This window comes from Symphalangus syndactylus, chromosome 17 (assembly GCF_028878055.3).
Source record: "Symphalangus syndactylus isolate Jambi chromosome 17, NHGRI_mSymSyn1-v2.1_pri, whole genome shotgun sequence".
Lineage (NCBI taxonomy): Eukaryota > Metazoa > Chordata > Mammalia > Primates > Hylobatidae > Symphalangus > Symphalangus syndactylus.
In genome coordinates, this window is record NC_072439.2 from 21,698,070 (window position 1) to 21,717,728 (window position 19,659).

A 19,659-nucleotide genomic window follows, 5' to 3' on the forward strand; every position below is an offset into this window, starting at 1 on the left:
AGGTGTCACCCACAGTCCTGCTTGCCCTCCCGGTCACTGAGTCACACAGGGTCATATAAGTGCATAGGTACGCCGTGACACAGTATCTTACATGCAAGTGCACACACACACTCTGTCCTCCCTAACTTTCTCCCCTTGCTGGTTGTGGGAGGCCCTGGGGCTTAGAGTGCGCCCCAGATCCGCTCCAGGCTCTGGGAGAGGGGGCGTGAGCTACGAGAGGCCGTGGGCGTGGCTCACCTGGCCCCACCCCTCTCCGGCAGGTGGAGCGCGGAGGCAGGGCGCTGAGTGACAAGTTATCTCGGCTCCGTCCACTCCATTTGTTGCTATGTGGAGGCGTGGCCTTCTGTGGCCCCGCCTTCTAGTCTAAGTGGCGGGCAGAGAGGGCGGTGCTGGGCGGTGAGCGAATGCAAGCTGACTCCTGCCCCGCCCACCCGCGTTAGGCCCCGCCCCTTAACCTGAACCGCGGACGGCGCGGGGCTGAGGTGTGGCCCTTCGAGCCAGCTCCGCCCCGTTGTTCCTGCTTGAGTAGGGCAGAGAGCACCGCCCAGCAGCCAGTGGGTTCCCGCGCGTGCCGAGACTCTGAGGCCTTGCACCCCTACGATCCCGCAGGATGGCCGTCAAGAAGATCGCGATCTTCGGCGCCACTGGCCAGACCGGGCTCACCACCCTGGCGCAGGCGGTGCAAGCAGGCATGAGCCGGGGCGGGAGGGGCATGTCACGGGACAGACGGGCAGAACTTTAGGAAGGGGCACCGTGGGGCCGGGCCGAGGCTGAATGGGGCCGTGAGCGCCCCAGCCAGGTGTATGAGGACTCAGGGGCCAAAGCAAGTGGCAACGGGGGCAGAAATGAGGAAAGATGTGAGATCCAAGTTTATGTGAGTCCAAGCCAGAGAGGAATTGGCCCCGGGAGCCCCCGGGAGGACTCCAATGGCACAGTCGTGTGTAAGTCCAGGGCTCTTATGCAATGAGGTTGTCATTATTGTGGTTGTGGTGGTGGTGGTTGTTCGCACTCCCAGAGAGGATTTACTAAGCCAAGCTTGTGCTCTGTCGTCTCTTCACATGAGAGCTTTCAAAATGGAGTGGGAACTAGTATCAGCCTACTTGACAGATGAGAAAACTGAGACCCAGAGAGTGACTTGCCCAATATCGCACAGCTGTTAACTGACAGGACTGGGATTTGAACTCAGCTCATGCTCTTAACCACCACAAGTCCCCAGGCTGGAAACTGAAAAAGTTGGGGGGGCAGGTTGCTGTGAGTACCTAACAGGAAGGAGTCACAGAGAGACATGAGTGAAGACTTGGGGACGGCAGTCCTGGGAAAGTCAATGAGGGCTGAAAATTTGGAGTTGCCCCAGGAGAGAGGGCAGAAAGGGGGATAACCATCCCCCAGCACTCCCTGCCCCCACAGCCCAGACTTGACCAACTCCCAGCTGGGCCTGGGACTTCCAGATATGGGGCCCCACCCTTGCACAGGCCTTGGGGACGCTGAAGATATTGACTATCTGCGTGCCCCAAAAGGGTGGAGGCCACCAGGACCCCACTCTGCTGTCTCCCTTGGAGGGACTCTGAAAGTTCTTCACTAGGTCCATAACTCTCCCCTTCCCCAGGGAGACCCCGTGAGGATCTTGACTTATGGAGAGTGGGGAGCTGTGGGCCTCTCAGTAAAAACCAGTTTGCTGATAAGCATTTATTCGGGAGTCATGGAGAAGGAAGTAAGAGAGAGAAGTTGAGAGATGCTGAGTCACCTGGAAATCCACTAATTCCACCGAATTCCACTCGCCCACCCTGCTGGTCATAGCTGGGACTGCACTCAGGGGGTTAAGAACTGGAGCCTAGGGAGCTTCAGAGCTGTGGCTCTGAAAAATCTCTTCCCAGCTCTCAGCTTTGCTGTCCCGGTCAGCAAAGGGAAGGGCTGGCCAGGCACGGTGGCTCATGCCTATAATCCCAGCACTTTGGGAGGCCAAGGCGAGAGGATGGCTTGAGGCCAGGAGTTTGAGACTAGCCTGGGCAACATAGCAAGACCCCATCTCTACAAAAATATAAAAAATAAAAATAAATTAGCTGGGCGTGGTGATGCATGCCTGTAGTCCCAGCTACTCAGAAGGCTGAGGTAGGAGGATTGCTTGAGCTCAGGAGTTCAAGGCTACAGTGAGCTATGTTTGCACCACTGCACTCCAGCCTGGGTGACAGGGTGAGACCCTGTCTCTAAAATTTAAAAAAAATACATAAAAAGAAAGAAAAAGAGACTGGGTGCGGTGGCTCACGCCTGTAATCTCAGCACTTTGGGAGGCTGAGGCAGGTGGATCACGAGGTCAGGAGTTCGAGACCAGCCTGGCCAACATAGTGAAACCTCATCTCTACTAAAAATACGAAAAAGTAGCGGGGCATGGTGGCGGGCGCCTGTAATCGCAGCTACTTGGGAGACTGAGGCAGGAGAATAGCTTGAACCCGGGAGGCAGAGGTTGTGGTGAGCCAAGATTACGCCACTGCATTCCAGCCTGGGCGACAAGAGCGAAACTCTGTCTCAAAAAAAAAAAAAAAAAAATGAGCTGGGCACAGTGGTATGTGCCTGTAATTCCAGGTACTCGGGAGGCTGAGGCACAAGAATCGCTTGAACCTGGGAGGTTGCAGTGAGCTAAGATTGCATCACTGCACCACTGCACTCCAGCCTGGGCGACACAGCAAGATGAAAGGAAAGAAGGAAGGAAGAAAGGGAGGGAGGGAGGGAAGGAGGGAAGGAAGGAAGGGAGGGAAGGAGGGAAGGAAGGAAGGGAAGGAAGGAGGGAAGGACGGAGGGAGGGAGGGAGAAAGGGCTTGGATTAACTGGAGTTTACAATGGTTCTGTAGGGCCAAGAGTCTTGACAGGCATGAACTGTGGTGCCAGCCTGCCCACATTCAAGTCACCAGCTCTGCGGCTTACAGCCTGTGTGACCAAATGCCTTGTCATCTGTGTACCTAGATATGTGTAAGATCATGACAAAACTGGTAGTACTTGCCCTAGGGCTCTTGGGATAATTAAATGAGATCTTATATAGGAAGTACTTAGACTAGCATTGAATTTTGCAGTCTCTGGATCAGACTTACTTAGGTAAAAATTCAACCTTCTCTACCTACTAGCTGTGTGATCCTGGCCCGGTTGCCTAAAATTGCCTCAGTTTCCCCATCAATGTGGACAGGATAATGATACCTACCTTGCAGGGTTGTTGCAACCCGATGCTTCTCAAACTGTGAGTTATAGTGAGATCTGAAACATATGGTCACAACGTGTATCAACAATATAGGGTAACAAATGATGACATAGTATCAAAATATATCACATGTTAAAGTATTAGTTTTGTGAAACTCATTTTAATTATATATGTATGGGTTTGTGTGCACCAGGTTAGGCAATGAAATCTTTTGTATTGATGGCTGAGATTTTTTTTTTTTTTTTTTTTTTTGAGACGGAGTCCCGCTGTGTCGCCCAGGCTCGAGTGCAGTGGTGCGATCTCGGCTCACTACAAGCTCCGCCTCCCGGGTTCAAGCCATTCTCCTGCCTCAGCCTCCCGAGTAGCTGGGACTACAGGCGCCCGCCACCATGCCCAGCTAATTTTTTTGTATTTTTAGTAGAGACAGGGTTTCACCGTGTTAGCCAGGATGGTCTCTATCTCCTGACCTCGTGATCCGCCCGCCTCGGCCTCCCAAAGTCCTGGAATTACAGGCATGAGCCACCGCGCCCGGCCAAATTCTACTTATTTATTTATGTTTTTGAGACAGAGTCTTGCTCTGTCACCCAGGCTGGAGTGCAGTGGCACCATCTCGGCTCACTACAACCTCCACCTCCCAGGTTGAAATGATTATCCTGCCTCAGCCTCCCAAGTAGCTGGAACTACAGGCACATGCCACTATACCCAGCTAATTTTTTTGCATTTTTAGTAGAGATGGGTTTTCACCATGTTGGCCAGGCTGGCCTCGAACTCCTGACCTCAGGTAATGCACCCACCTCGGCCTCCCAAAGTGCTGGGATTACAGGCATGAGCCACCACGCCCAGCCAAAATCTGTGAATTCTAAAACAGTGCTTTTTGGTATGGTAGCCAGAAGCCATGTGTGGTTCTCTAAATATAATGTAAGTTGTGTTAAATTTTTTTTTTTTTTGAGACAGAATGTCTCTCTGTTGTCCAGCCTGGAGTGCAGTGGCATGATCTTGGCTCACTGCAACCTCCGCCTCCCAGGTTCAAGTGATTCTCATGCCTCAGTCTCCTGAGTAGCTGGGACTACAGGTACATGCCCCATGCCCAGCTAATTTTTGTATTTTTAGTCAAGATGGGGTTTCGCCATGTTGCCCAGACTGGTCTTGAACTCCTGGGTTCAAGGAGTCTGCCTGCCTCAGCCTCCCATGGTGCAGGGATTACAGGCATGAGCCACCATGCCCAGCTTTTTTTTTTTTTTTTTTTTTAACTCCTTTTACTACCATTCCCAATCTCAGGGATCTCTTTTTTTTTTTTTTTTTTTTTGAGACGGAGTCTCGCTCTTTCGCCCAGGCTGGAGTGCAGTGGCGCAATCTCTGCTCACTGCAGGCTCTGCCCCCCGGGTTCACGCCATTCTCCTGCCTCAGCCTCCCGAGCAGCTGGGACTACAGGCGCCCGCCACCTCGCCCGGCTAAGGGATCTCTTTTATAGAGCAATAATCCTATTCTCAAGACAGAGCCCTCATGACCTAATCACTTCCCAAAAGCCCTATTAGAAGCAATACAATCAATCGCTTTGGAGATTAGGTTTCAGCATATGAATTTTGAAGGGCCACAAACATTCAGACTGCAGCAACCTGTTTCTGAATATGTATATACAAACTAGCCGTGGTAGTGCATGCCTATAGTCCCAGCTCCTCGGGAGGCTGAGGTGGGAGGTGGGAGCCTTGGAGGTTAAGGCTGAAGTGAGTTATGATCCCACTACTGCACACTCCGGCCTTGGCAACAGAGCGAGACTCTGTCTCTTAAATAATAATAATAGCTGGGTGCAGTGGCTCATGCCTGTAATCCTAGCACTTTGGGAGGCTGAGGCAGGTGGATCACTTGAGGTCAGAAGTTTGAGACCACCTGGTCAACATGGTGAAACCCCGTCTCTACTAATAATACAATGGGCCAGGCGCAGTGGCTCACGCCTGTAATCTCAGGACTTTGGGAGGATGAGGCGGGCAGATCACGAGGTCAGGAGTTCAAGACCAGCCCGGCCGACATAGTGAAACCCCATCTCTACTAAAAATACAAAAATTAGCCGGGTGTGGTGGCATGCACCTACAGTCCCCGCTACTCGGGAGGCTGAGACAGGAGAATTACTTGAACCCAGGAGGCAGAGGTTGCAGTGAGCGAGCCAAGACCATGCCATTGCACTCCAGCCTGGGTGACAGAGTGAGACTCCATCTCAAAAATAAAATAAAATAAAATAATAATACAGTGATAATAATAATACCTACAATATACTAGGGTTCATTTTAACCAATACAGTAGCAGTTAAAGAATGCCCACATTGGCCAGGCGTGGTGGCTCACGCCTGTAATCCCAGTACTTTGGGAGGCCGAGGCAGGCAGATCACAAGGTCAGGAGGTCGAGACCACCCTGGCTAACACGGTGAAACCCCATCTTTACTAAAAATACAAAAAATTCACCGGGGGTTGTGGCGCACACCTTAATCCCAGCTACTCTGGAGGCTGAGGCAGGAGAATCGCTTGAACCTGGGAGGCGGAGGTTGCAGTGAGCTGAGATTGCGCCACTGCACTCTAGCCTGGGCAAGAGAGTGAGACTTCGTCTCAAAAAAAAAAAAAAAAAGAAAGAAAGAATGCCCATATTGGCCCCATGCAAGCCCCTGCTGCTCCCCCATGTGTGAGGGCAGCACAGATCTTGTGTCATTCCTCTATGAAAGGTGGTCACATAGCATGGGGAGGCTGGTGCTGTGATCCTCACTTCAGAGATGAGGAAGCTGAGGTCCAATCACGGAAGAGGTTGCATGAGGTTCCTCAGCTGTTAAGTGGCAGAGCTGGAGTTTGGACCAAGGTCCCTGGGGCAGTAATGCCTGTGCTTTTGTATTTATAAAGGTTCAGGGAGATGGCAGAAAATATGACACAGTCCCTGGACCCACAGGGTGCTTGGTTTGCTGCAGGTCAGCATAAAGAGGGCTGTGACAGAGGAAGTACAAGTTACTGGGGGGACCGGGTAAAGAGGGTAAAGGGTGTTCCAGGCAGAGGGCACAGCACGTGCAAAGTCCAGGAGGCAGGAAGCAGCACCATGCATTTGAGGAACCGAAAGAAGAGCAGTTGGGGCCGGGTGCAGTGGCTGATGCCTGTAATCCCAACACTTTGGGGGGCTGAGGCAGGTGGATCACGAGGTCAGGAGTTCCAGACCAGCCTGGCTAACATCATGAAACCCCATCTCTACTAAAAATACAAAAAAATTAGCCAGGCATGGTGGCAGGCGCCTGTAATCACAGCTACTCAGGAGGCTGAGGCAGGAGAATCGCTTGAACCCATGAGATGGAGATTGCAGTGAGCCGAGACTGTGCCAGTGCACTCCAGCCTGGGCGACAGAGCGAGACTCCGTCTCAAAAGAAAAAAAAAAAAAGGTGCTGTGGGTAAAGAGGGCAGAGGCTTCAGCAGCAGAGGCTAGAGAGGAGAAGCCAGATCCCGAGGGGCCTGGAAGGGGGGCATGAGGAGCATGGGTTTTATCACAGTGCATTTCAGGCTTGCGGGAGGCAACTGAGCAGGGAGGCACTTAAATATTACTGTGGAAAACTCTGTCTGGCTGCTGTGTGGAATATGGATTGGAGAGGGCAGGACTGGGTCCCAGAGCCCAGGGAGGACCCAGGAAAGGGACCAGGAAGGAGACGTAGGCCTGGACCAGGCCAGGAGATACAGTCACAAAATGGTTAAAAGGTGTAATAGGCCAGGCTCGGTAGCTCATGCCTGTAATCCCAGCACTTTGGGAGGCCATGCCAGGCAGATTACTTGAGCCCAGGAGTTCGAGACCAGCCTGGCCAACATGCAAAACCCCATCTCTTTTTTAAATTTTTTTCTTGTATCTTTCTGGGTTTTTTTTTGTTTTTTGTGTTTATTGTTCTTGTTGTTTGTTTGTTTGTTTGTTTGAGACGGAGTTTCGCTCTTGTTGCCCAGGCTGGCGTGCAATGGCACAATCTCAGCTGACTGCAATCTCTACCTCCTGGGTTCAAGCGATTCTCCTGCCTCAGCCTCCCGAGTAGCTGGGATTACAGGCATGCGCCACCATGCTTGGCTAATTTTGTATTTTTAGTAGAGGCGGGGTTTCCCCATGTTGGTCAGGCTGGTCTTGGACTTCCAACCTCAGGTGATCCACCTGCCTTGGCCTCCCAAAGTGCTGGGATTACAGGCGTGAGCCATCGCGCCCAGCACCCGGTAGCTCTTATTTCTGTGCCAGGTAGTAGCCTAAACTTTTTGTTTATTTTATTTTATTTTATTTTATTTTATTTTATTTTATTTTATTTTATTTTATTTTATTTTTGAGACAGAGTCTTGTTCTGTAGCCCAGGCTGGAGTGCAGTGGTGCAATCATAGCTCACTACAGCCTCAGCCACCTGCGTAGCTGAGACTACAGGTTGTGGCAGCACACCTGGTTAGATTTTTTTATTTTTTTGCAGAGACGGGGTTTCACTATGTTGCCCAGTCTGGTCTCAAACTGCTGGCCTCAAACAATCTTCCTGTCTTGGCCTCCCAAAGCACTGGGATTATAATAGGCATCAGCCCAGGAATTTGAGGTTACAGTGAGCTATGATTGGCGCCCCTGCACTCCAGCCTGGGCAACAGAGCAAGACCCTGTCTCTAAATATATATATATATATGTTGCTATTACAGTATATCCAAATGTTAACATCCTTTGCCAATGTTTAAAACAAAGGAAGAAATATGTTAGTTGTGAACTTTAAAATGTGTGTGTATGTGTGTGTGTGTTGAAGAGAAACAAAATTATCCAAAATTCTTTTGGGAAGGAACATACTAAGACAATATTAAAAATCTTTAATGACCACTAAAGGAGGGCTGGGCTTCCCAGCAGTAAGGCTAGGCAGCAGGGGCTAGGACCAATCCCAGCACTGGTCAGTCTGTAGGCAACCCATGTCCTCCTCAGGACCTCAATTTCTTCCAGGACCATGGATGGGAGACAGAGACCAGTGCAATGCCTGCATTAACCCTTTAGTTGTTAGAGGGTAGGGAAGTTGCTGGCTGGGTACAGTGGCTTACGCCTGTAATCCCAGCACTTTGGGAGGCCAAGGTGGGTGGATCACCTGAGGTTAGGAGTTCAAGACCAGCCTGGCCAACATGGTGAAATCCTATCTCTACTAGAAACACAAAAATTAGCTGGATGTGGTGGCATGCGCCTGTAGTCCCAGCTACTCGGGAGGCTGAGGCAGAAGAATCGCTTGAACCTGGGAGGCGGAGGTTGCAGTGAGCTGAGATCATGCCACTGTGTTCCAGCCTGGGCAACAGAGTGAGACTGTATCTCAAAAAAATTAATAATGATAGCCAGGTGTGGTGGCACGTGCCTGTAGTCCTAGCTACTCAGGAGGCTGAAGCAGAAGAATCGCTTGAACCCGGGAGGCCCGCCTCAGCCTCCCAAAGTGCTGAGGTTACAGGCGTGAGCCACCGTGCCTGGCCAAGGTATGGTCTATTTTAATAATCAGCCCAATACTAAGCATCAATTGTAGGTATGCCAGCAAAAATGTTTGAAGGCCACGGCTCAGTGGCTTATGGGGAGGCGGAGGCAGGCAGATCACCTGAGCCCAGGAGTTCAAGACCAGCCTGGGCAACATGGCAAAACCCCTTCTCTACAAAAAATTGCAAAATTAGCTGGGTGTGGTGGTGCGCACTGTGGTCCCAGCTCTTTGGGGTGCTGAGATGGGAGGATCAGTTGAACCCTGGAGGTTGAGGCTGCAGTGAGCTGTGACTGCACCACTGCACAGCAGCCTGGGCTAGTGAGCAAGACTCTGTCTCAAAAACAAAACAAACAAAAACAAAAAACCAAAAATGTTTGAAGACCACTTCCCCAGAACAGAGGAGGGGATGGATTTGAGAGTTCATGGTGGCTTCTAGGACCCAGCCCCTGGAGCCCAAGAGTGCCAGCCCACAAGCCCACTGACCAGGCTCTCTGCTCCTCTTTGCCCACAGGTTACGAAGTGACAGTGCTGGTGCGGGACTCCTCCAGGCTGCCATCAGAGGGGCCCCAGCCGGCCCACGTGGTAGTGGGGGACGTTCTGCAGGCAGCCGATGTTGACAAGACCGTGGCTGGGCAGGACGCTGTCATCGTGCTGCTGGGCACCCGCAATGACCTCAGTACTGAGCCCCCCCTCTGCCCACGGCCCTCCCCTACACCTCGGCCCCCAGCACCACCCCCGCCCCCGGCCCCGCCCCTGCCACCCCTGCCGCCGCCGCCGCCCACCAGTGACAGCCACTCTCTGTCCCCTCTAAGGTCCCACGACAGTGATGTCCGAGGGCGCCCAGAACATTGTGGCAGCCATGAAGGCTCATGGTGTGGACAAGGTCGTGGCCTGCACCTCGGGTGGGTGGTGGGATCATGGAGGTGGGGCTGAACTGGGGGGTACTGGGGAGGCAGCCCAGGGGCCTCTGAAAGGTGACGCTGAAGCCATTCCATGTTACTGTGCATTTACTGAGCACCAGCTGTGTGCCTGAACCTTACTGGGTGATGCTGGGGACACAGTGGTGACCTGTACAGCCCTGGGCCCTGCACACACAAGTCTCACAGATAGGAGAGAGGTGGTAAACAGATCCATGATCAAGCTGACATCCAGATCATCAGAGCTGGGATGGGGGAGGCAGGCAGAGGGGATAGGGCCACAATGGGAGAAACTACAGGACTATGGGAGCCCAGAGGAGGCGTCTGGCTCAGGCTGAGAGAGGTCAGGGTGGGCCTCCCAGAGGAAGTGATAGAGCTGTGGATATATACTAGGTCTCTGCCCTCACAGAGCTCCCGATTATGGGGACACGGACATTAAGCAAATAGTTGTCCTGTATAATTATTTATTTATTTATTTTTAGTTATTTTGAGGTTTGTTTGAGATGGAGTCTTGCTCTGATGCCCAGGCTGGAGTGCAGTGGCGTGATCTTGGGTCCCTGCAACCTCTGCCTCCTGGGTTCAAGTGATTCTCCTGCCTCTGCCTCCCAAGTAGCTGGGACTACAGGCGTGCTCCACCACGCCCAGCTAATTTTTGTATCCTTAGTAGAGACAGGGTTTCACCATGTTGGCCAGGCTGGTCTCGAACTCCTGACCTCAAGTGTGTTTCATGACACAAATTGCCTCCCTGGAAAGGGAAGTGACATGAGGGAGGGCTGCCTGATGATTGTAATTACACTCCAGGCAGAGGACAAAGCAAGCAAAGAGGCCTGGAGGCCAGACCTAGTTGGAGGGTAGGAAGCAAAATCATTTATGGCTTTTTTCCTCAAGCTTTGAAGTGGAAAAGTAATACACAAGTAAACTTGCGATTTCAGAATGGTTCACTTTTTTTTTTTTTTTGAGACATTCTGTCACCCAGGCTGGAGTGCAGTGGCGCAACCATGGCTCACTGCGGCCTCAACCTGGGTTCAAGTGATCCTCCCCACTGCAGCCTCCCAAGCAGCTGGGACTATAGGCATGCATGCACCACCACACCTGGCTAATTTTTTGATATTTTTGTAGAGACAAGGTCTTACTTTTGTTTGCAGATTGGAATGGTCTGCTGTTAATTTTTTTTTTATTTTTTCTCCCATGTCTTTTTTCTTTGAGATGAAGTCTCACTCCATTGCCCAGGCCGGAGTGCAGTGGTGTGATATCAGCTCACTGCAACCGCCACTCCACCTCCCGGGTTCATGGTGCCTGGGACCAAGATCGTGGCCTGCAGTGATTCTCCTGCCCCAGCCTCCTGAGTAGCTGGGATTACAGGCGCCTGCCACCATGCCCTGCTAATTTTTGTATTTTTGGTAGAGACAAGGTTTCGCCATGTTGGCCAGGCTGATGTTGAACTCCTGGCCTCAAGCAGTCCTCCCACCTCGGCCTTCCAAAGTGCTGGGATTACAGGTATAAGCCACCACGTCCAGACTCTCCCATGTCTTAAAAACCAATTTAAGTGGTTAAGTTTTGCTTCCATGAAAAAGACAAACCTGTAAAATTGATTTAATTTGCTTTCTTTTTTTTCATTTTTTTTTTGTTTAGATTGTTTTCTAAATATTAAAGTCTCAGGTGTGCCAGGATTTTTTTTTTTTAATTAAAAAAAACAAAGAGACAAGGTCTCGCTCTGTCACCCAGGCTGGAGTGCAGTGGCCTGATCATAGCTCATTGTACCCTTGAACCCCTGGGCTCAAGGAATCCCCTCACTTTAGCCACTCAAATAGCTGAGACAACAGGTATGAGCCATTGAGTCCAGCTTAACTTTTTATTTGGAAATGATCTTAAACTTACAGAAAAATTGAAAGGACACCAGTACACCTACCGTCCTCTGTTCACAGACACACAGTGTTTTTTTTCTGACCCATTTGAAGTTAGCTTACATACATCATGGCTGCTTACTTCAATGTGTAGGTCCCCAATATACTTTTTAACTTTTTATTATAAAAATTTTTAAACAGAAAAGTTAATAGTCCTGTGAACAACCATATTCCTTTTCTTTTTTTAAGTTTGTATCTATCTATCTATTTATTTATTTATTTTGAGACTGGGTTATAAGGCTGGCGAAGTTTTGTATTTTTGGTAGAGATAGGGTTTCGCCATGTTGCCCAGGCTGGTCCCGAACTCCTGGACTCAAGCAATCCGCCAGCCTCAGCCTCTCAAAGTGCTGGGATTACACCTGAGCCACCGCACCTGGCCAACAGCCATATTCCTGATTTTAAAATTGTGATTGTGTTTTGTAATTGGTTTATCTATGCACATACACATACACAAATAGATTTTGTTTTTGTTCTCCTAAACTATTTGGGTTTTTTGTTTGTTTTTATTTGAGACAGAGTCTCACTCTGTCACCCAGGCTGGAATACAGTGGCGTGATCTCGGCTCACTGCAACATCCACCTCCTGGGTTCAAGGGATTCTCCTGCCTCAGCCTCCTGAGTAGCTGGGATTACAGGTGCCTGCCACCACATCTGGTTAATTTTGTGTGTGTGTATTTTTAGTATAGATGGGGTTTCACCATATTGGCCAGGCTGGTCTAGAACTGCTGACCTCAAGTGATCTGGCCTCCCAAAGTGCTGGATTACAGGCATGAGCCACTGCGCCTGGACTTCCTAAACCATTTGAAATGGAGTTGCACACCTACAGACACCTTCGGCAAGTCCCAAGAAAAAGGACCTTTCTCTTCCAGCACCACAGTGCTATTGTCACACTTTAATTATCTTCCAGCCTCTAATTATTAGAGTTTAATCTTCCCTCCATATTCAAATGTCAAGGTAAAAGATTAGAAAGATTTTTGTCATCTAAGGAGCTTGGAGTTTATCCATTAGGGCTTGGGGAGGATTGTTTTTTATGGAGGCATCTGAGAGGATTAGAAAGAAACCCAGAGTAAGGCCAGGCACAGTGGCTCACGCCTGTAATCCCAGCACTTTGAGAGGCCAAGGTGGGCGGATTGCTTGAGTCCAGGAGTACAGGACCAGTCTGGGCAACATAGCAAAACTCCATCTCTACAGAAAAAAATTCAAAAAATTAGCTGGGTGTGGTGGTACACACCTGTGGTCCCCACTACTTGGGAAGCTTAGGTGGGAGGATCCTTTGAGCCTAGAAGGCAGAGGCTGCAATGAGCCGTGATGGCACCACTGCACTCCAGCCTGGGCGACAGAGCGAGACTGCCTCAAAAAAAAAAAAAAAAAAGAAAAAGAAAAAAGAAAGAAACCAAGGGTAAGTTAGAGACTGGATTTGAGATTGTGAACTGGAGACTGGAGGCTGCAGACAAAAACCCACTTCACACTCTGCACCGCAGTTTTCTCATCTGTAAAGAGGAAATCCTAGGCCAGGCGCAGTGGCTCACGCTGTAATCCCAGCACTTTAGGAGGCTAAGGCAGGTGGATCGCTTGAAGTCAGGAGTTCGAGACCAGCCTGGCCAACATGGTGAAACCCCATCTCTACCAAAAATACAAAAACTAGCCAGGTGTGGTGGCACACGTCTGTAATCCCAGCTACTCAGGAGGCTTAGGCAGGAGAATCACTTGAAACTTGTAGGTGGAGGTTGCAGCGAGCGTGATGTGGTCATAGCTCGCTATGGCCTCCAACTCCTAGGCTCAAGGGATCCTCCTGAATAGCTGAGACCACAGGCGTGTGCCACCATGCCCATCTAATTTTTTAAAATTTTTTTGTTGTGACAGGGTCTGGCTATGTTGCCCAGGCTGGTCTCTGTGACACACCTTTTTATAACCACTAACATTACTCAAACTATTTATTTATTTTTTTTTTGAGACAAGGTCTTGCTCTGTTGTCCAGGCTGGAGTGCAGTGGTGCAATCACAGCTCACTGCAGCCTCGAACTCCTGAGCTCAAGCAATCCTCTCGCCTCAGCCTTCTAAGAAGCTAAGACCACAGGTGTAGATCCCTACGCCTGGCTAATTTTTTAATTTTTTGTAGAGACGGGTCTCACCATCATACCCAGGTGAGTCTAGAACTGCTGGGCTCAACTGATCCTCCTACCTCAGCCTCCCAAAGTGCTGGGATTATAGGTGTGAGCCACTCTGCCCAGGCTTTGAACAATTTATATCATCCCAGTTTGCACATGAGGAAACAGGAAGCTGGCCAGTGGTCGATCCAGAACTTGACTTTAGGTAAAACCCAAGCTCTTTAACTATTCACCAAACTGCTCCCAAAAATATTTAGCATAGTTCTTGGCTTGAGGTAAAAGTTCTATAAATGTCAGCTGGTATAGCTTGGCCAAGTTATAGCTTGTTGAAAGCTAATTCCTGAACAAATATTCAGTAAGTACCTACAATGTTCCAGATGCTTCTAAGGGCTGGGATTGAAGCAGGAAATGTGATAGAGTCACAGGATAACTCTAGGGTGTGGTGGCAGGGGAAGGGTCCTAGGGAGAAAACAAGGCCCCAAGAAAAGGGATTGGTAAACTGCGCTGGGGGAGACGGGATTTTGCGATTTTAAACAGGACAGTCAAGAAAAGCTGCATGGAAAGGTGACCTTTGAGCAAAGTCTGCAAAGAAAACAGGGAGCCATGTGGCTACGAGAGGGAAATGGCAGAGTCCTGGGTCACACCTGTAATCACAGTACTTTAGGAGGTCGAGGTGGGAGGATCGCTTAAGCCCGGGAGTTCAAAACTAGCCTGGGCAACTTGGTAAGACCTCCATCGCTACAAAAAAATTTTTTTTTCTTTTTCTTTTGTCACGGAGTCTTGCTCTGTCACCCAGGCTGGAGTGCAATGGCGTGATCTCGGCTCACTGCAACCTCTGCCTCCCAGGTTCAGGGGATTCTCCTGCCTCAGCTTCCTGAAAATAGCTGGGATTACAGGCATGCACCACGATACCTGGCTAATTTTTGTTTTTTTATTGTTGTTGTTTTGTTTTGTTCTGCTTTGTTTTTGAGATGGAGTCTTGCTCTGTCTCCCAAGCTGGAGTGCAGTGGCGCGATCTCGGCTCACTGCAACCTCCGCCTCAAGGGTTCAAGCGATTCTCCAGCCTCAGCCTCCTGAGTAGCTAGGACTACAGGCATGCACCACCAAGCCCGGCTAATTTTTGTATTTTTAGTAGAGACGGGGTTTCACCATGTTGGCCAGGCTGGTCTCGAACTCTAACCTCAGGCGATCTGTTCTCCTCAGTCTCCCAAAGTGCTGGGATTACAGGGGTGAGCCACCAGACCTGGCCTAAAAAAATTTTTTTAAATTAGCCAGGCTTGGCCGGGATCACACCATTGCACTGCAGCCTGGGTGACAAGAGGGAAACTCTGTCTCAAAAAAAAAAAAAAAAAAAAAGTGGGGTTTGGTGGCTCGCCCCTGTGGTCCCAGCTCCTCAGGGGGCTAAGGCAGGAGGATCACTTCAGCCCAGAAAGTCAAGGCTGCAGTGAGCGGTGTTCACGCCACTGTCCTCCAGCCTGGACAACAGAATGAGACCGTCTCAGAGAAAATAAAAAAGAGGGAAATGCATCAGGGGCAGAGGAATCAGACATTGCCGAGGCTGGGAGGCAGAACCTGGCTGGAGCAGAAGCGTGTAAGAAAGAGTGGTAGGCAGGGATGTCAGAGAGCTGATGGGGCCATATCAGGTGGGGCCTTGAGGGCTGGCCATGGGGACTTTGCTTCTATCCTGAGTGAGATGGAGCTATGGATGTGAACTGACAGGGGTGTTCACGGGCTCCTTGAGAGGAGGGAAGGAGGGGCTGAGAGACCAGGGAGTAGGCTGCTGGGCTGGTCCAGGCAAGAGGTAACAGTGGACAGGACCAGGCGGAGTGAGAAGAAGTCAGATCTGGAATTATTGTGATCAGTAGACAGCTCTTACCTGGGGTGTGAGGGAAAGAGGAGGCCCAGAGGACTCCCCTGTTTTTGCAACTGGAAAGCAATGGTGAGCCATGGCAGGGTTTTGTCCTGGCATCAAGACAAGCGAGCCCTTGGCTGGGTGCAGTGGCTCATGCCTGTAATTCCAGCACTCTGGGAGGTGGAGGAGGGTAGATCACCTGAGGTCAGGAGTTTGAGACCAGCCTGGCCAACATGGCATAACCCTGTCTGTACTAAAAATACAAAAATTAGCCAGGCCTGGTGGTGTGCACCTGTAATCTCAGCTACTGGGGAGGCTGAGGAAGGAGAATTGCTTGAACCCAGGAGGCAGAGTTTGTAGTGAGCCGAGATTGCGCCACTGCACTCAGCCTGGGTGACAAAGCGACATTCTGTCTCAAAAAAAAAAAAAAAAAGATAAGAGAGCCCAGGCTGATCCTGCCCTGTGTTCCCCTCCAGCTTTCCTGCTCTGGGACCCTACCAAGGTGCCCCCACGACTGCAGGCTGTGACCGATGACCACATCCGGATGCACAAGGTGCTGCAGGAATCAGGCCTGAAGTACGTGGCTGTGATGCCACCACACATAGGTAAGCAGGGCAGGGACCTGGTGGCACCAATGCCATCTGCCTGTTCCCTTCTGCCCCCTGGGGATATCTGCAAGGCCTTCCCTGACCACCCTAAAATTGCAAACCTTCCTATGATATTGTGACATATATATTTGGCCTTTATCCCTAGGCATACAACTCCTAAAATCCTTGGAATCTCCAAAATGATAAATGTCTTTTTCTATGCTAATGAGTTCACTGAGAGCTGGCAGCCCCTAGGCAGCTTCAGGTCTGGTCACCAGAAAGACTAAGGCTGGATTAGAGGGTTGGGACTCTCCCCTCTGGGGAGTGGTGAGGGATTGAAGGTTGAGGGGATTACCACTGGCTAATGGTTTAATCTATTATGTCTATGGATTCTGGGGCCCCAGCCTCCTGAGTAGCTGGGATTATAGGCCTGCATCACCATGCCCGGCCATGGCTTACATTTCTAGTATGGGAGATAGAGATTAGATAGATAGATAGATAGATAGATAGATAGATAGATAGATAGATAGATAGACAGGCCAGTCATGGTGGTTCACACCTGTAATCCCATCACTTTGGGAAGCCAAGACGGGAGCATCGCTTCAGCCCAGGAGTTTGAGACCAGCCTGGGCAACATAGACTTATCTCTACAAAAAAAAAAGAAAAAAAAAAATTAGCTGGGCGTGGTGGCACACACATGTGGTCCCAGCTACTGGGAGGCGGGAGGATGGCTTGAGCCCAGGAGATCAAGGCTGCAATGAGCTGCGATAGAGCTGCTGTATTCCAGCCTGGACAACAGAGTGAGACCCTGTCTAAAAAAAAAGAAAAACACAAGAAAAGATAGATATTAATGGCCGGGTGCGGTGGCTCACGCCTGTAATCCCAGGACTTTGAGAGGCCGAGGTGGGCAGATCACGAGGTCAGGAAATCGAGACCATCCTGGCTAACATGGTGAAACCCCATTCTCCTGCCTCAGCCTCCTGAGTAGCTGGGACTACAGGCACCCCCCACCACACCCGGCTAATTTTTTGTATTTTTTAGTAGAGACGGGGTTTCATAGTGTTAGCCAGGATGGTCTTGATCTCCTGACCTTGTGATCCGCCCACCTCAGCCTCCCAAAGTGCTGGGATTACAGACATGAGCCACCGCGCCTGGCTTTTTTTTTTTTTTTTTTTTTTTTTTGAGACAGAGCCTTTCTCTGTCGCCAGGCTGGAGTGCAGTGGGGCGATCTTGGCTCACTGCAACCTTTTGCCTCCTGGGTTCAAGTGATTCTCCTGCCTCAGTCCCCCGAATAGCTGGGACTACAGGCATGTGCTACCATGCCCAGCTAATTTTTGTATTTTTAGTAGAGACGGGGTTTCACCATATTGGCCAGGATGGTCTCGATCTCTTGACCTCGTGATCTGCCCACCTTGGCCTCCCAAAGTGCTGGGATTACAGGCGTGAGCCACGGCGCCCAGCCAAGTGTGTGAAAACTTTCAAACCTCCCGAGTTGAAAGCATTAAAGGTTTATGAATACACATAAGCCCTTTGTTTAGGTTTAATGCTTAGCATTTTGTCCTGTTCTCTCTCCCTCTCTCCTCCTGTCTCTCTCTCCATGAATATATAGATAGATTTTGCTGAATATATTGTGAAAAAATATATGCATATATATATTTGGCTTAATCATTTGAGAGGAATTGCAACATTGTCACACTTCACTCCTAAATACCTAGACAGCCATCTCCTAAAAGAAAGATATTTGCACACAAAACATGATCACACCTAAGGAAAGTGACATTTACTCTGTCATATCATTTAGTATCCACTCCATAGTAAAATTTCCCCAACTGTCAGGCCAGCGTGGTGGCTCACATCTGTAATCCCAGCACTTTGGGAGGCTGAGGCAGGTGGATCTCTTGAGGTCAGGAGTTCGAGACCAGCCTGGCCAACATGGTGAGACCCCGTCTCTACTAAAAATACAAAAATTAGCCGGGTGTGGTAGTGGACACCTGTAATCCCAGATACTTGGGAGGCTGAGGCACAAGAATTGCTTGAACCTGGGAGGCGGAGGTTGCAGTGAGCCAAGATTGTGCCACTGCACTCCAGCCTGGGTGACAGCGCAAGACACTGTATCCAAAAAAAAAAAAAAAAATTCAACCCACCCTGCCCTTTTTCTTTAAGTTTCTCATAACATTAACCAGGCCAGGTGGCTTTAAAGGCCCACATTCTGGATTTTTCTAGCTGTTTTGTCACGGATTCAGATTAAACATGTTGGGCAGGAATGCCATGTGGGTGAAGGTGTGTGTTCCTTTTTTTTTTTTTTTTTGAGACAGGGTCTCCCTCTGTTGCCCAGGCTGGAGTGCAATGGCACAATCTTGGCTCACTGCAACCTCCGCCTCCTGGGCTCAAGTGATTCTCCTGCCCAAGTAGCTAGGACTACAGGCATAAGCCACCACACCCAGCGAATTTTTGAATTTTTTGTAGAGATGCGGTTTTGCCTTGTTGGCTGGTCTCAAACTCCTGAGCTCAAGTGATCCTCCCACCTTGGCCTCCCAAAGTGCTGAGATTACAGGCTTGAGCCACCGTGCCCAGCCAGGGCAGGAGCTTCCTGTCTGCTTTGTCCCAAGCAAACACACAGCCAAGGGTGTGTGTTCCATACTGTGCATAATTCCAGCCTGTCTCTGTTTGGGTGATGGTATATTTTATCCCTAAGTTTAGTTGGTTACTGTCAGATATTTTATATCTATATCTATATCTATATCTATATCTATATCTATGTCTATATCTATATCTGTCTATATATATATATATATATTTGTTGTTGTTGTTAGATACAAGGTCTTGCTCTGTCATCCAGGCTGGAGTGCAGTGTCACGATCATGGCTCACTGCAGCTTCAACTTCCCTGGCTCAAGCAATTCTCCAGCCTTAGCCTCCTGAGTAGTTGGGTCTACAGGGGCACACCACTGCACCCGGCTGATTTTTGTATTTTTAGTGGACTCAGGGTCTCCCTGTGTTGCCCAATCTAGTTTCAAGCTCCTGGACTTGAGTGATACTCCCGTCTCAGCCTCCCAAAGTGCCAGGATTACAGGCATGAGCCACCGCCACTGGCCAGGGCAGGAGATTCCTGTCTGCTTTGTCCCTTGCTTGGGTGCCCAGCACCTGGCCACATAATAGGTAATCAATAAGGATTTCTCGAATGAATGAAGCAAAGGATATAGATGAGCACCTGCATATGGAAACTCCATTCTTGGCTGTGACACCACCCAGGCTGGACACACAGTAGGCACCCTGGGAAGGTCTTTCTGGGGGTCGAATTTTGGGGGAAGGGAAAGGTGTCTGCTTCACCCAGCCCCTCTGTCTTTACTTCACAGGAGACCAGCCCCTAACTGGGGCGTACACAGTGACCCTGGATGGACGAGGGCCCTCAAGGGTCATCTCCAAACATGACCTGGGCCATTTCATGCTGCGTTGCCTCACTACCGATGAGTATGATGGACACAGCACCTACCCCTCTCACCAGTACCAGTAGCACTCTGTCCTCATCTGGGAAGGTTGCATTCTCGGACATGAGGAGCAAAGGAAGGGGGCAATAAATGTTGAGCCAAGAGCTTCAAATTACTCTAGAGAAACCGACTCTGTGACTCCTCTCTCTGCCTCT

General features: G+C 49.9%; 1 protein-coding gene across 1 annotated transcript; it reads left to right on the forward strand.

The window, feature by feature from the left end:
* The first annotated feature begins 447 nt into the window (after window positions 1-447).
* On the forward strand, window positions 448-19,630 carry BLVRB (biliverdin reductase B). Its single transcript, XM_055251246.2, has 5 exons — window positions 448-689; window positions 9,163-9,327; window positions 9,464-9,553; window positions 15,907-16,035; window positions 19,373-19,630. Exons 1-5 carry the CDS (start codon window positions 611-613, stop codon window positions 19,528-19,530), a joined length of 621 nt encoding a protein of 206 aa, XP_055107221.1. The 5' UTR covers window positions 448-610; the 3' UTR covers window positions 19,531-19,630.
* The last annotated feature ends 29 nt before the right edge of the window (window positions 19,631-19,659 follow it).

Excerpts from the sequence above, each read along its gene's own strand:
- BLVRB (XM_055251246.2), top strand. The coding sequence starts at position 611 with ATGGCCGTCAAGAAGATCGCGATCTTCGGCGCCACTGGCCAGACCGGG. Across the intron at positions 9,328-9,463 it reads GGGCACCCGCAATGACCTCA|GTCCCACGACAGTGATGTCC; the intron begins GTACTGAGCCCC and ends GTCCCCTCTAAG. Across the intron at positions 9,554-15,906 it reads GGTCGTGGCCTGCACCTCGG|CTTTCCTGCTCTGGGACCCT; the intron begins GTGGGTGGTGGG and ends GTTCCCCTCCAG.